We start from the raw sequence: 17,140 nt of genomic DNA on the forward strand, positions 1-17,140 counted from the left end.
CAGTGAGACTCTTCCCCCTCTCTGACACCCCAGTTACAGTGAGACTCTCCCCCTCTCTGACACCCCAGTTACAGTGAGACTCTCCCTCTGACACCCCAGTTACAGTGAGATTCACCCCCCCCCGACAACCCGGTTACAGTGAGACACTCCCCCCTCTCTGACACCCCAGTTACAATGAGACTCTCCACCTCTCTGACACCACAGTTACTGTGAGACTCTCCCCCTCTCTGACACCCCAGTTACAGTGAGACTCTCCCCTTCTCTGACTCCCCAGTTACAGTGAGACTCTCCCCCCTCCGACACCCCAGTTACAGTGAGACTCTCCCTCCGACACCCCAGTTACAGTGAGACTCTCCCCCTCTCTGACACCCCAGTTACAGTGAGACTCTCCCCCTCTCTGACACCCCAGTTACAGTGAGACTCTGCCCCTCTCTGACACCCCAGTTACAGTGAGACTCTCCCCCTCTCTGACTCCCCAGTTACAGTGAGACTGTCCCCTTCTCTGACACCCCAGTTACAGTGAGACTCTCCCCCGACATCCCGGTTACAGTGAGACTCTCCCCTTCTCTGACACCCCAGTTACAGTGAGACTTTCCCCCTCTCTGACTCCCCAGTTACAGTGAGACTCTCCCCCTCTCTGACACCCCAGCTACAGTGAGACTCTCCCCTTCTCTGACACCCCAGTTACAGTGAGTCTCTCCCCCTCTCTGACACCCCAGTTACAGAGACTTTCCCCCTTTCTGGCTCCTCAGTAATAGTGAGACTCTCCCCCTCGCTGACACCCTAGTTACACTGAGACTCTCTCCTGTCTCTGACACCCCGGTTACAGTGAGACTCTCCGTCTCTCTGACACCCCAGTTACAGTGAGACTCTCCCCTCGACACCCCAGTTACAGTGAGACTCTCCCCCTCTCTGAAAACCCCAGTTACAGTGAGACTCTCCCCCTCTCTCTGACACCCCAGTTACAGTGAGACTTTCCCCCTCTCTGACACCCCAGTTACAGTGAGACTCTCCCCCTCTCTGACACCCCAGTTACAGTGAGACTTCCCCCTTTCTGACTCCCCAGTTACAGTGAGACTCTCCCCCGACACCCCGATTACAGTGAGACTCTCCCCTTCTCTGACACCCCAGTTACAGTGAGACTTTCCCCCTCTCTGACTCCCCAGTTACAGTGAGACTCTCCCCCTCTCTGACACCCCAGTTACAGTGAGACTCTCCCCTTCTCTGACACCCCAGTTACAGTGAGACTCTCCCCCGACACCCCAGTTACTGTGAGACTCTTCCCCCTCTCTGACACCCCAGTTACAGTGAGACTCTCGCCCTCTCTGACACCCCAGTTACAGTGAGACTCTCGCCCTCTCTGACACCCCAGCTACAGTGAGACTCTGCCCCTCTCTGACACCCCAGCTACAGTGAGACTCTCCCCCTCTCTGACACCCCAGTTACAGTGAGACTCTCCCCCTCTCTGACACCCCAGTTACAGTGAGACTCTCCCCTTCTCTGACACCCCAGTTACAGTGAGACTCTCCCCCGACACCCCAGTTACAGTGAGACTCTCCCGCTCTTTGACACCGCACTTACAGTGAGACGCTCCCCCTCTCTGACACCCCAGTTACAGTGAGACTCTCCCCCGACACCCCAGTTACTGTGAGACTCTTCCCCCTCTCTGACACCCCAGTTACAGTGAGACTCTCGCCCTCTCTGACACCCCAGTTACAGTGAGACTCTCGCCCTCTCTGACACCCCAGCTACAGTGAGACTCTCCCCCTCTCTGACACCCCAGCTACAGTGAGACTCTCCCCCTCTCTGACACCCCAGTTACAGTGAGATTCTCCCCCCCGCCCCCCCCCGTCACCCCCTGTACCAGGGAGATTCCCTCCCTCACCCCTGGACAGGGTGGAGGTCTGCAAACGAGATCATAAGACTTAGGAGGAGAATGAGGCCATTCGGCGCATGGAGACTGTTCGGGAAGGAGACACGGTGAGCCTTCTCTCTCAGAGTGTGTGTGCTTGGAGCTCTGTCTGAAAAGTTGGCAAAGGTAGAGAGCCCGGTGGGATTAGAGTGCAGCTGGGAGTTTATCAGATAGCTGGGAATTGAAGGACCGCATACCCAAATTGTGGGATTGTGCTGTAGACTGCTTACCCAGTGTGGGAGGGTGGGACTGAGCTGTGGACCGTGTACCCAGTGTGGGAGGGTGGGACTGAGCTGTGGACCGCGTACCCAGTGTGGGAGGGTCAGATGATTTTGTCAGTTAGGGCAGGGTGGGATGGAAAGCTTGAGCTGTTTCTGTCTCTGGAATATTCCAGAGCAGGAGGAGAGAGTGAAAAGCTGGTGTTGGTGGGACCTGGTGTCACTGACTGGTCAGGCAGAGAAACCCTGCTGAGAGGTCAGTGCAGCTTAAACTCTCGCCAGCCGATGGTCCCAATTTCGCTCGGAAGGTCTGGTTAGACCACGCTTAGGATGTTGTGGTCACCTCGTTATAGAAAGGATGTGAGAGCTTTGAGAGAGGGTGCGGAGGAGATTTACCAGGATGCGGCCTGGATTAGAGAGCGTGTCTAAAGTTGAAAGGTTAAAGTTGATCTGGGGCTTTTCTCTTTGGAGAGAAGGAGGATCAGAGGTGACTTGATAGAGGGGTACAAGATGATAAGAGGCATAGATTGATTTCATAGCCAAGGCAGAAATGGCTAATTCGAAGGAGCATAGTTGTAAGGTGATTGGAGGAAGGTGTAAGGGGATGTCAGAGGTAAGTTTTTTGCACAGGGTGGTGAGTGTGCAGAACGTGTTGCCAGGAGTGGTGGTAGAGGCAGGTACATTAGGGACTTTTAAAGGATTCTTGGATCAGTACATGGATGAAAGAAAAGGGAGGGCTATGTGGGAGGGAAGGGTTAGATTGATCTTCGTGTACAACATTGTGGGCTGAGTGGCCTGTGCTGTTCTGTATTCGCACTTCGTGCCTTCCTTCCACATAGTGTATCATAAGCCCCTCCCATTCCCCTCCCCCATTCCCACCCCTCTGCTGATAGCCCTTGATCTCAACACCTTAAAGTAATTTATCATCGTCTTCCCCCCACCCCACCCCCATACATTGCAGGGCACTGACATCTTCTTCACCAGGCGGTACCTTCCCACACAGAGAAAATGCCAGAGCAGGGTTTCCCAACTTGGGATCCACGGACCCCTAGGTTAATGGTTGGGTCCGTGGCATAAAAAAGTGTTGGAGGAACTCAAAGACGAGGAAATCTGCAGATGCTGGAATTTCAAACAACACACATTATGTGTGTTGCTTAGAGGAACTCAGCAGGTCAGGCAGCATCTGTGGAGGGAGGTGAACAGTCAATGTTTTGGGCTGAGACCCTTCATCAGAATCAGAGTGATTGTGAGGAACGCTTATAAAGGTCAGCACAGCATTGTGGGCCGAAAAGCCTGTAGTATCTGCTGGTTAGTGTTCTACACTCAAAGTGGTAACTCTCCAGTCCTGGTGATAGCCCTGTTACTCCCTCTGTAGCCTCACACCCTTCTCATATGGCGACCAGACCTGCAGACACGGCTCCAGCTTTGGCCAACTCGTGTTGTCTGCCCATCTAGACATGAGCCACAACCCAACAGGCAGATGCTTAAGGCAAAGCACATAACATGCTGGAGGAACTCAGCAGGTTGGGCAGCATCTATGGAAATGAATAAACACGGGTGAAAACCTTCTTCAGACTAAAATGGAAGGGGAAAGATGCCAGAGCAAAGAGGTGGGGAGTGGGGAAGGAGGATGGCTAGAAGGTGATAGGTGAAACCAGGTGAGTGGGAAAGGTAAAGGGATGGAGAAGAAGGAATCTGAAAGAAGAGCAGAGTGGACCATAGGAGAAAGACAAGGAGGAGGGACACAGGGGAGGTGATGGGTGGTTGAGAAGAGGTAAGAGGCCAGAGTGAAGAATAGAAGAAGAGAGGAGTGAGAGGGGTTTTTTTTGACCAGAAAGAGAAATCGATATTCATGTCATCAGTTTGGGTGGTATATAAACACGAGAAAACCTGTGGATGCTAGGAATCTCGTGTTTGTGAAACTGCTATTACTGTAAAGTCTCCGTGAGGAATGCCTGCCCTGAATAACTTTATCCCTTCCCTTTGGGTGTTCAGTGAAACTCTCTCTCACTGCTCCCCCACTGTGATCTCTGCCGCCCCCTGACTCTTCGACCCTGTACTCACCCAGACCCGCTACCATAGCCCCTACCACTTCCTGGGAGCTTGTCTGTGTTGCTCAAGATGGATTTGTTTCCATCGACGCTGCCTGACCTGCTGGGTTTCTCCAGCATTTTCTGTGTGTTGCTGTGGATTTCCAGCAGACCTTCTTGTGTTTAAGATGTTTGAGGTATTGTTTCAGTGGAGCCAATATTTATCCAGTCATTTACATTATAACCACAGATTATCTGATGATTATCACCTCACTGTCTGCTCTCAGTTTGTACAACTAGTCTGTGGTGGCCAGTGCTATCATGTTTGCTGTTGTGTGCTGGGGCAGCAGGCTGAGGGTAGCAGACACCAACAGAATCAACAAACTCATTCATAAGGCCAGTGATGTTGTGGGGATGGAACTGGACTCTCTCACGGTGGTGTCTGAAAAGAGGATGCTGTCCAAGTTGCATGCCATCTTGGACAATGTCTCCCATCCACTACATAATGTACTGGTTGGGCACAGGAGTACATTCAGCCAGAGACTCATTCCACCGAGATGCAACACAGAGCATCATAGGAAGTCATTCCTGCCTGTGGCCATCAAACTTTACAACTCTTCTCCCTTGGTGGGTCAGACACCCTGAGCCAATAGGCTGGTCCTGGACTTATTTCCTGGCATAATTTACATGTTACTATTTAACTATTTATGGTTTTATTACTATTTATTATCTATGGTGCAACTGTAACGAAAACCAATTTCCCCCGGGATCAATAAAGTATGACTATTGCCCGCTACCTTTCAGACAATCAACAATAACCACTGACTACCATTTCAATTCACATTCCAACTTGTCCACGGTATCCTCTACTGCCACGGCGAGGTTAAGCTTCCCATATTTCATCTCGGAAGCCCCCAGCCTGATGGCATGAAGATCCATTTGTCCGATTTACTTAGAGATACAATGCAGAACAGGTCCTTCCAGCCACTGAGCTGCACCTCCCAGCAGCTCACCTGTTTAACCCTACAATGACCGTTTAACCTTTGGACTGTGACGGGGAGAGAAACATCAGATTGAACTCCAAGCTCCGATGCCTGTGCTGTAATAGCGTTGCACTAACCGCTATGCTTAAAAAAAAGCACCCAACTAAGTCTGAGCCGCGGATCTCAACGGAGGCCGTAGCTTGACGCCACCTTTGAAAGCAGTGCAAAGTTTCTAAACTTTAGTTTGCAGATGGGTGCCATCCCACGTTTCTCCATCTCTGCCGTGTGACCGTTCCATTTTCTTCTGAGTAACGAGGGTTTCTGTTCCAGGCGATGGCGGTGCACCAGCGCAGGGTGCGTCTGAAGCCGTGGCTTGTGGCCCAGGTGGACAGTGGACTTTTCCCGGGACTTATTTGGCTCCACCGAGAAAACAAGCGATTCCAAATTCCTTGGAAGCACGCGACCCGCCACAGCCCTCCACAGGAGGAAGAAAACACCATCTTTAAGGTGGGTACATGGTTTTTACTGTATTGGTTTGATGGTTATATCTTTCGTATGTTTTCCTTCAGACAAACCCTGCTTGCCAGCTGGGTCTCTTCGAGTGGAGAAATGTGCTGCCCTGATCACTATCTGGTAGAAACATTGGGTGCTTGAGATTCAGAGAGTCTCAGAGTTACACAGTACATGTGGAAGAGTTATATGACTGTTCCAACATCATAATTAGAATCGGGCGTATGCCGGGATATCTGCTGTTTTACGGCAGCAGTACAACCATCATCATCATCACGTGCCGTGTTGTATGACGTGGGCGACCGTGGTCCTTCTGTCACCATGAATGTTCTCGGTAAATTTTTTTGTAGAAGTGGTTTGCCATTGCCGCCTTCTGGGCAGTGCCTTTACAAAGCCGGGTGACCCCAGCCATTATTAATACTCTACAGACATTGTCTACCTGGCGTCAGTGGTTGCATAACCAGGACTGGGAGACTGGAGAATTGCAAATGTCATTCCACTCTCCTAGAAGAGAGAGAGGCAGAAGAATGGAAGTGATAGGCCAGTTAGATGTCAGTGGTTGTGAAAATGTTGATGTTAAAGATGTGATCTCAGAGTACTTGGAGCGACGTGATAAGATAGGCTGTAGGCAGCATGGTTTCCTCAAGGGAAAATCTTGCCTGGCAAATCTACTGGAATTCTTTGAAGAAATATCAAGCAGGATAGACAAAGGAGTATCGGTTGACGTTGTGTACTTGGATTTTCAGAAGGCCTCTGGCAAGGTACCACACATGGGGTTGCTTAACAAGCTATGGGCCCATGGTATTACAGGAAAGATTCTAGCATGGATAAAGCAGTGGCTGATTGCAGGAGGCAAATTGGGTATTAAGGGAGCCTTTTCTGACTGGCTGCTGGTGAATAGTGGTGTTCTGTAGGGGTCTGTGTTGGAACTGATTCTTTTTACATTGTATGTCAATGATTTCAATGACGTAATTGATGGCTTTGTTGCAAAGTTTGCAGGCATATGAAGATAGTTGGAGGGGAAGGTAGTTTTTGAGGAAGTAGAGAGGCTACAGAAGGACTCAGATGGGCAAAGATGTGTCAGATGGAATACAGTGTTGGGAAGCGTATGGTCATGCACTTTGCTAGAAGAATTGCAAAGGTTGACTCTTCTAAATGGAGAGAAAATACAAAACTTTGAGGTGCAAAGGGACTTGGGAGTCCTTGTGCAGGATTCCCTAAAGGTTAATTTACAGGTTGAGTCTGTGGTGATGAAGGCAAATGTAATATTAGCATTCATTTGAAGAGGACTAGAATGCAAAAGCAAGGATGTAATGTTGAGACTTTATAAAGCACTGGTGAGGCCTCACTTGGAGTATTGTGAGCAGTTTTGGGCTCCTTATCTTAGAAAGGATGTGCTGAAACTGGAGAGAGTTCAAAGGTAGTTTTCGAGAATGATTCCAGGATTGAATGGCTCGTCATATGAAGAGCATTTGACAGCTCTAGGCCTGTATTCACTGGAATTCAGAAGAATGAGGGGTGATCTCATTGAATCTTATTGAATGGTGAAAAGCCTCAGTAGAGAGGGTGTTTCCTGTGGTGGGAGTGCCCAAGACCAGAGGACGCAGCCTCAGAATAGAGAGGCGTCCTTTCAGAATGGAGACAAAGAGGAATTTCTTTAGCTAGAGAATCTGTGGAATTCTTTGCCACAGGCAGCTCTGGAGGCCAAGTCTTCATGTATATTTAAGGCGGAGGTTTAGAAGGTTATGGAACAGATGCTGGCAAACGGGACTAGTTTGGATCGACATCTTTGTCAGCGTGGATGATTTGGGTTGAAGGGCCTGTTTCGGTGTTGTATGACTCTACACTCAGTAGCTATTTTTTCAGGATCCTCCCGTGCCTAATAAATTAGCCTCTGAGTGTGCGTACGTGGTCTTCTGCTGACAGGGAGAAGGATCTGCCACTCGCAGTGTCCCAGAAGGAGTAGACGAAAGACCACAAGGCATAGGAGCAGAATGAGGCCATTCAGCCCATGAAGTGTGCTCCACCATTCTGTTGTAGCTGATTATCTCTCTCAATTCCATTCTCCTGCCTTCTTCCGGTAATCCAAGGACCTATCAGCCTCCGCTTTAAATATACCAATAACTTAACCACTGCAGCCGCCTGTGACAATGAATTCCACAGATTCACCACCCTCTGGCTAAGGAGGCGGTGAATCAAACCTGTTTTACAAACGCGCATTCAACCGCTCCAGCGCAGTTTCTCTTCTTCCCTTGCTAACACACGGTTTTAATTGAGGGAGTGATGTTGGGAGGTCTCAGGTCTATAAATACTAATATGTGCAGATTAGCTCCATGTCTGAGAAAATAGAGCATGACAGCACTGTATGATATTGTGCCAACCCCTTAATCCACTCCAAGATCAATCTAACCCTTTCCTCCCACCTAGCCCTCCATTTTTCTATCATCTATTTGTCTACCTAAGAGTCTCTCGATGTCTGTAATGTATCTGCCTCTACCACCATTCCCACCACTCTGTGTCGGGAAAAAAAACTTTACCTCTGACATCCCCCTATACTTTCCTCCAGTTACCTCAGAGAATGTGCACATCGTTATCGGAAGCCTTGAGAGGGAGAGGAGCTGGTCTGAATATTGTGCTCCCAGACAGGTTTGGAGTCGTCCCTCAGGTTCTTATCCTTGCGTTCTGTTTGACGTTTATGCTTGTGACTACCTCAACCAAATACCGACCTATGTTCAAAGCCCTGCCTCTGGGGTGAAAATATCCTGTCCCTTATTCCTTCCCAGCATGAAGAGGGAACAAGGGCCTCTTGAGTATTGGAAACTGTCCCAAGAATTTAGCTTCTTGAGTAGGGTGAGGCTGTCAGCCGGAGGGAGACGAGGCAGGAAAGTGTGGTCAGAGTTGCTGTTTAAAGAGAGAGGGAGTGGCTTAGGAATTCTAAAGCTTAACAACCAAAAGCAGTGGTGGAGTTGAGTTTGGTCTCAAAGGGCTTTTGAGTTTAAAGGTGCCAGCAACTGTTACATGGTTGTACTTTACATATGAGACAGTTTTGCATTCTGCTGTGGTGTTTTCCCCTTCGTACTGCTTTACCCTGACGCGCGCGTTTGGAATGATCTGGCTGGGTGGCATGCAAATCCAAGTTTTTCGCTGTATCTCTATCTGTATGTCAAGCATAATCCAATAACTTTTAAAGTTCAAAGTAATTAAATTGAAGGCGTCCGTTAGTCTTGCGAGACCGTGGATCTGCGCCTGGAAAGTCTTCACTCTCCAGGGCGCAGGCCTGGGCAAGGTTGTATGGAAGACGAGCAGTTGCCCATGCTGCAAGTCTCCCATCTCCACGCCACCAATGTTGTCCAAGGGAAGGGCATTAGGACCCATACAGCTTAAGTGCCTTGCTCAAGGACACAACACGTTGCCTCAGCTGGGGCTCAAACTCATGACCTTCAGGTCGCTAGTCCAATGCCTTAACCACTTGGCCACGTGCCCACACGTAAATACATTATCAAAGTGCATGCATGTCACCTTATACAACCCCGAGATTCATTTTCTTGTGGGCATACTCAGTAAACCCATAGAATAATAACCATAACAGAATCAGTGAAAGACTCCTCCAGCTACAGTGCAAAAGACAACAAACTCTGCAAATAGAAAAAGAAAGAATAATAATAATAATTAATAAATAAGCAATAAATATCAAGAACATGAGATGAAGAGTCCTTGAAAGTGAGTCCTTTGGCTGTGGGAGCATTTCAATAAGGGGGTGAGAGAAGTCGAATGACGTTATTCCCTTTGGTTCAAGAGCCTGTTGGTCGAGGGGTAATAACTGCTCCTGAAGCTGGTGGTGTGAGTCCTAAGGCTCCTGTACCTTCTTCCTGATCACAGCAGTGAGAAGAGAGCCTGACCTGGGTGGTGGCAGTCCTGATGAAGGACGCTGCTTTCCTGTGATAACACTCTGTGTAGATGTGCTCAATGGAGGGGAGGGCCTTACCTGTGACGGACTGGGCCATATCCACTACTTTTTGTAGGATTTTCCGTCCAAGGGCAATTGTGTTTCTGTACCAGGCCGTGATGCAGCCAATCAATGTACTCTCCACCACACATTGATAGACATTTGTCAAGGTTTTAGATGTCGTGCTGAATCTTTGCAATCCTAAGGAAGTAGAGGCGCTGAAGTGCTTTCTTCATAATTGCACTTACGGGTTAGACCAGGACAGGTCCTCTGAAATAATAAAAAAGAGGAATTTAAAGTTGCAAACTTCTCCACCTCTGATACCCTGGTGAGGACCTTTAGTTAACCTTCCATCCTTTCCCCATACCCTTTAACCTTAAAACAATCCCCAATCTGGAAGACATGACACTACAGATGCCAAAGTCTGGAGTCACTAACAAAATGGAGGATCTTGACCCCAAACATCAACTAGCTATTGGCCCCCCTCCCCCACGCTCCCACTGACCTCCTCCCACAGTCTGCTGCACAATCCTCGGCCCCTGTGGTTATCTGTGGAGAGCTTGTCTTTGATTGATTGAGATACAGCATAGAATAGGCCCTTCCGGCCCTCTGAGCCTCGCTGCCCAACAACCAGCAATTTAACCCTAGCCTAATCGAGGGACAATTTGCAACGACCGATTATCCTGCTAACCGGAGCCTCCTTGGGCTGCGGGGGGAAAATGGTGCAGCTGAAGGAAACCCACGCGGTCATGGGGAGAACGTACAAATCCCTCACAGATGGTGCTGGGAATTGAACCTGCGTCGCTGATACTATAAAGCAGTGTGCTAACCACTAGCTACCCATAGCCTGACTGGAAGATGAGCACGTAACTCTCTGCAGGAGTCCACAAAGCACAGGAGCAGAATTAGCCCGTTCAGACCATTTACAGTCATAGTCAGACTTTATTGATCCCGGAGGAAATTGGTTTTCATTACAGTTGCACCATAAATAATTAAATAGTAATAAAACTATAAAAAAATTGAATAGTAATATATAAATTATGCCAGGAAATAAGTCCAGGACCAGCCTATTGGCTCAGGGTGTCTGACCCTCCAAGGGAGGAGTTGTAAAGTTTGATGGCCACAGACAGGAATGACTTCCTATGACACTCTGTGTTGCATCTCGGTGGAATGTGTCTCTGGCTGAATGTACTCCTGTGTCCACCCAGTACATTATATAGTGGATGGGAGACATTGACCAAGATGGCATGCAACTTGGACAGCATCCTCTTTTCAGACACCACCGTGAGAGAGTCCAGTTCCATCCCCACAACATCACTGGCCTTACGAATGAGTTTGTTGATTCTATTGGTGTCTGCTACCCTCAGCCTGCTGCCCCAGCACTCAACAGCAAACATGATAGCACTGGCCACCACAGACTCATAGAACATCCTCAGCATCGTCCGGCAGATGTTAAAGGACCTCAGTCTCCTCAGGAAATAGAGACGGCTCTGACCCTTCTTGTACACAACCTCAATGTTCTTTGACCAGTCCAGTTTATTGCCAATTTGTATCCCCAGGTATTTGTAATCCTCCACCATGTCCACACTGACCCTCTGGATGGAAACAGGGGTCGCCAGTACCTTAGCTCTCCTCAGGTCTACCACCAGCTCCTTAGTCTTTTTCACATTAAACTGCAGATAATTCTGCTCACAGCATGTGACAAAGTTTCCTACCGTAGCCCTGTACTCAGCCTCATCTCCCTTGCTGATGCATCCAACTATGGCAGAGTCATCCGAAAACTTCTGAAGATGACAAGACTCTGTGCAGTAGTTGAAGTCCGAGGTGTAAATGGTGAAGAGAAAGGGAGACAAGACAGTCCCCTGTGGAGCCCCAGTGCTGCTGATCACTCTGTTGGACACACAGTGTTGCAAGCACACGTACTGTGATCTGCCAGTCAGGTAATCAAGAATCCATGACACCAGGAAAGCATCCACCTGCATCGCTGTCAGCTTCTCCCCCAGCAGAGCAGGGTGGATGGTGTTGAATTTGAGTCTGTTTGCCATTCCATTATGTCTGACAATATCCCTCTTAACCCTATTCTGCTTTCTCATCATAACCTTTGACTCTCTGACTGATCGAGAAACTATCACCCTCTGCTTTACAAATACCCAATGATTTGACTTGCATTGCTGTCTGTGGCAATGAATTCCACAGTTTCACCACCCTCTGGTCCCCAGGGGTTCCCAGCCTGGGGTCTCCGGGCCCCTTGCTTTAAGGTATTGGTCCATGGCATAAAAAAAGGTTGGGAACCCTTGTTCTAGCTAAAGAGCTTAATAATCATCCCTGTTCTAAATGGATATTCCTTTATTCTGAAGCTGTGCCCTCTGGTCCTAGACTCCCCACTATAGGATATAACCTCTCCACATCCACTCTATATAGGCGTTTCAACATTTGATGGGTTTCCCACCCCTCACACCTTGCATTCTTCTAAACTCCAGCGAGTACAGGCCCAAAGCCATCTAACACTGCTCGTATGTTAACTCTTTCATTCTTGGAATCATTCTCGTGAACGATAAGGGGTCCAAAGCTGCTCACGGTACTCCAAGCGTGGTCTGACCTTTGCGTTATCAAACCTCAACTTTTGTAGGTTAACAGAGCACAACTGACAGGGGTCGAATATTGTGACTGGCTGCAATTTTGTTGGGTTTAGTGGGGTTTGTTTATGCTTGTACTCCAAAGGATCTGTTCCCCTGCCACGTTACATTGCCGGGCTGATAGATTCTGTTCTGTCTGATTTTCAACACATCACAAATTCCCTGTCTCTGCCTTCCTCCTGGCATCACCTCTGCTGATAATTGGATGTTTACCGAGACATGGTGATCCTCCGCATTCCCGTGTCCTTGGGAAATTCCCCATGGATTAAATTTTGAAAAAATAGAGGGGTGGGGAGAAAACGATATTAGAAAATTTTGAACAACATACACAAAATGCTGCAAGAGCTCAATAGGTCAGGCAGCATCTTTGGAAGGGAATAAATGGTCGATGTTTTAGGCCAAGATCCCTCATCAGGACCTCGGTCTCAATCCAAAAAGGGTGACCTCTCCGTAGATGCTGCCTGACCTGCTGAGTTCCTTCAGCGCTTTGTGCTCTTCTAGATTTTCAACATCTGCTGAATCTTTTGTGTGTATGATTAGATAATGTTTTTAATTTATATTAAACTGAAAGGCAAAAAATACCACAAGGAAGGAAGTTCCCATATGAAACAACAGTAACTCGTCAGACAGAAACTTGTCACGCCTGGAACGTAGTAGAGCAAGCTGTAACCAGGAGATTTAGGGCAGATAACCAGACGAGGTGGGTTCTGAGGAAGAAGGGGGAATCGAGTGGGAATGGAAGGAGACGAGAAGGAAATCCGTGTCCTGGGATCCAGGCCATTAGTGGTGTAAGATGCAAATTTATTTATTGAGACATACAGTGAAATGCGTCATTTGCATTAACAGCCAACACACCCGAAGGTGGGCTGGGGGCAGCCCGCAAGTGTGCCACACATTCCGATGCCACCATCACGTGCCCACTGAGCTTGGCAGAACAAAACAACAACAGCCTGTCCTCCCTCCCTCCCAGATACACAGAACCCTGACCTTTAGTGGACACAGACTCGGACCTGCAGGGACACAACACGGGCACACGCAGAAACCTGAGTGTGGGGTGGTCAGAGGGATGCAGCCCTGGAGGGTTTTGTAAAGCAAGGCTGTGGCACCACGGTAGTGCGGCGGTTGGTGTGGCGCTATTACTGCTCGGGGCGTTGGAGGTCAATTCCGGTGCTGTCCGCAGTCCCGCAGTCCAAAGCTGTACCGGTTAGAAGGTTAGCTGTTCATTGTAAGTTGTCCAGTGACTGGGCAAGGGTTAAGTATCTGTGTTTTTGGGCGGCATGGCTCGTTGGTCCAGAAGGGCCTGTTCTGTGCGGTTTCTTGAAGTACAGCAACTAAAATTAAAATATGAATTTAAAAATCAGTGTTGCCCAACTGGGAGCAGTGTTGACTGGGTGCTGTCGGTCAGCATTCCGAGCGTGATTGGCCAGTAATCACTGAACTGGGAGCAACGTTGCTTATTTTCTGGTGGACGGTGTTAATCACCTCTGAGCATTACCCATTAGATTGTTATTTACAGAGAAACAGCACATAATAGGCCCAGTGCCCCCCCCCCCATTTAACCCTAGCCTAATCAAGGGACAATTTACAATGACCAAATAACCTACCAACCGGAAGGATGTCCCAACTCCTCACAGGGAACGGTGGGCTCTGGCTGTTGTGCCCATCGCCAGTTGTACAGTTCTCACATCCTGATGAACTCTACTGCACGATAGTGTAGCAGTTAGCAAAACACTTTACGGTGCCAGCGACCTGGGTTCAATTCCCGCCACTGTCTGTAAGGAGTTTGTGTGTTCTCGCCGTGACCGCATGGGTTTCCTCCGGTTGCTCCAGTTTCCTCCGACAGACCAAAGACGTATGGGTTAGGGTTAGTGTTGGTGAGTCGTGGGCATGCTATGTTGGTGCCAGAAGCATGGTGACAGTTGCCGGCTGCCCCCAGCACAACCTCGGATTGTGTTGGTTGTTAACACGAGTAATGCATTTCACTGTGTGTTTCAATATTTCTGTGTACATGTAAAGCCAATCTATTTTTTTGCACTATTTATTTAATTTATTTTTGTAATTTATGGTAATTTTATGCCTTTCCACTGTACCGTTGTTGCAAAACAACAGATTTCATGCTATCTAAGTCAGTGATTGATGATAGACCCGATTCTGAGACACCAGGAGTTGGTGTGACAAGTGACGAGAGGTGACGGGACAGATTGTGTTCTCGTCCTGACCCGTTTATTGTGGAGTGGGCAGCCTACTTGGTCAGCAGGGCAGTGAGGAATGAGGCTTGATGGTGCAGGTTCACGCCATGTCACTCGAGGGATTGATCACAGTGTGCACAACCCGCAGGCCTGGGCTGTGGAGACGGGGAAATACCAGGAGGGGATCGACGAACCGGATCCCGCCAAGTGGAAAGCTCAGCTTCGCTGCGCGCTCAACAAAAGCCGCGAGTTCAACCTCATTTACGACGGCACCAAAGAGATCCCCATGAATCCGCTGAAGATTTATGAAGTGTGCGACATCCCCCAGGCTAACGGTGGACACAGCAATCCAGGTAGGAAATCCCTCCTGCTTTATAATGATGGCTCTGGCACAGGTATGGACACCAGCTCTCAGTCTGTGTGTGGCAAAAGTTACGGTGAACTGTTGTTACCATGAATTAATTTTGGGGAATTTCCAACAGACGGCAACAAGTGTCATTAATGCTCTTTATCTGCCAACAGTAATGCATTTATGTAGCTGAATTTAATAAAATTGAACATCCCAGAGTCATAGTAAAGCAAGTATAATTTCATAGGCCAGAGACTGTATACGGGATAGAATATCTGCCTGACAAACCTGTTGGAATTCTTTGACAAAATAATAAGCAGGAAAGGCAAAGGAGAATCTTTTGATGTTGTATACAGTACTTGGATTTTCAGAAGGTCTTTGACAAGGTGCCACACATGAGGCTGCTTAACAAGTTAAAAGCCCATGGTATTAAAGGAACGAGGCTAATGCAGATAGAGCATTGGCTGACTGGCAGGAGGCAAAGAGTGGGAATAAAGGCAGCCTTTTCTGGTTGGCTGCCGTTGACTAGTGGTGTTGTGCAGGGGTTTTGGGATTGTTACTTTTCACATTCTAACTACCTTTTGGACCTTGAGTGGGGAGTGAACTGTGGTGACCTGAAGTAAAATGAGCACGTTGGTGTGCGTGTTGCAGGGTCGGTTCCGTGGGAGGAAAACGACGTGGACTTGGAAGATGAGGAGGACGACGACTCGAGTTCTCAGCCCCAAGTAAAGGTGAGTGGAACTCTTGGAAATGGGAATATTGCTCAGGATAACTCCACCTCAAACTTTGGAGGTTCTTGCCCATCCTATCTCTCAGTGCTATGCAGCTCCAGTCTGGGTCACTGTAGCCACGGTGATTGCTGTATAAGGTGAAGGACACTTTATTGGACCGAGAGCCACCGATATTGAATTGTCTGGGGGAATATCAAAGGTAGATTTTTTTGTGTGGTGGGTTTGTGGAACACTCTGCTGGGGTGCTGGTAGAGGTGGACACATTAGGGACTTTTAAGAGACTCGTAGAGATGGGCACATGATGAAAGAAAATGGGAGGGTTACATATGGTGGAAGAATTGGATTGATCTTTGAGTAGGCTAGATGGGTCGACACAATGTGATTGATCAAGGGGCCTGAATTGTGCTTTAATGTTCTACGTTCTTTGAAGATTCCCCGGTTGGGCAGGTGGGTGAGGAACTGGAGAACTGTCATGCTCCCTCTGGCGCTTAGACAAGCCTTCCGTGTTCCTCTGGCACCTAGCCTCGAGGTTCTCCGTAACATCCGGAATCTGGGAATTGAAATTCCATTCCCCTGCTGCTGTGGAGATTGAGCATAGAACCGCATAGGCTTTTCATCCCACAATATTGTGCTGATCTTTTAACCTTCTCCAACATTAATCTAACCTTTCCCTCCTCTCTATTTGTACTGTCCATATTCCTAAGAGTTTCTTAAATGTCCCCAACCTAGCTGCCTCTACCACCAGGGCATTCCTTGCACCCACAACTTTTTGTTTTAAAAACTACATCTGCTATCCCCCCACCACCATACTTTCCTCCTTGAAATTGTACTCCCTGGGGAAAAAGGGGGCAGGTTCTCCACTCAATCTATGCCTCTTAACTTCCTGAACACCTCTATCCAGTCACCTCTCATCCTCCTTTTCTCCAAAGGGAACAACCCTGGCTCATTCAACCTTTCCTCATATTTCATGCTCTCTAGTCCAGGCAGCATCCTGATGAATCTCCTCTGTGCCGTCTCTAAATCTTCCACATCCTTTCCATAATGAGGCGGCCAGAACTGAAGACGGTATGTTCACCGTCATGTGTTGTATCTGAGAAGGAAACAACTCGACCCATTTACAGTTCACACAGCCTTGTTTACTTCACCTTCCATAAGACCGTAAGATGCAGGACCAGAACCACGCCATTTGGCCCATCAAGTCAGCTCCATCATTCCATTACGGCTGAGTTATTTTCCATCCTCCTGCCTTCTCCTTGTAACCAAGAACCTCCCAACCTCCACTTTAAATGTACCCAGTGACTGGGCCACCACTGCAGTCTGTGGCAACAAATTTCACAGATTCGCTGCCTTCTTCCCAAATGAAATTTCTCCTCATCTCCGTTCTGAAGGGACAGCTTTGTCCCAGCCCTGTTAATGTTTTGTTTATTTAGCGATACGGCGCAGAACCGGCCTTCGAGCCGTGCTGCCCAGCGATCCCCGATTCAATCCTAGCCGAATCAGAGGCCCATTTACGATGACCAATTAACCTACTAACTGGTGCGTCTTTGGACACCGTGGAAGGTAGCCAGCACACTCGGAGGAAGCCCACCAGCACACCGCAAGAACATGCAAACTTCTTTTTTTATGGAGGACACCA

General features: G+C 48.4%; 1 protein-coding gene across 2 annotated transcripts in view; it reads left to right on the forward strand.

Annotated features, from left to right (window-relative positions):
- Positions 1-17,140, forward strand: part of irf6 (interferon regulatory factor 6) — a 52,339-nt gene that overhangs the window by 18,585 nt on the left and 16,614 nt on the right. For both annotated transcript variants that reach the window (XM_072278967.1, XM_072278966.1), the window contains exons 2-4: positions 5,474-5,650; positions 14,573-14,777; positions 15,425-15,504. In XM_072278967.1, the coding sequence (XP_072135068.1) occupies positions 5,477-5,650; positions 14,573-14,777; positions 15,425-15,504 (459 nt within the window). In that variant the 5' untranslated portion in view covers positions 5,474-5,476. The remainder of the gene's footprint in view (positions 1-5,473; positions 5,651-14,572; positions 14,778-15,424; positions 15,505-17,140) is intronic.

This window comes from Mobula birostris, chromosome 14 (assembly GCF_030028105.1).
Source record: "Mobula birostris isolate sMobBir1 chromosome 14, sMobBir1.hap1, whole genome shotgun sequence".
NCBI lineage: Eukaryota > Metazoa > Chordata > Chondrichthyes > Myliobatiformes > Myliobatidae > Mobula > Mobula birostris.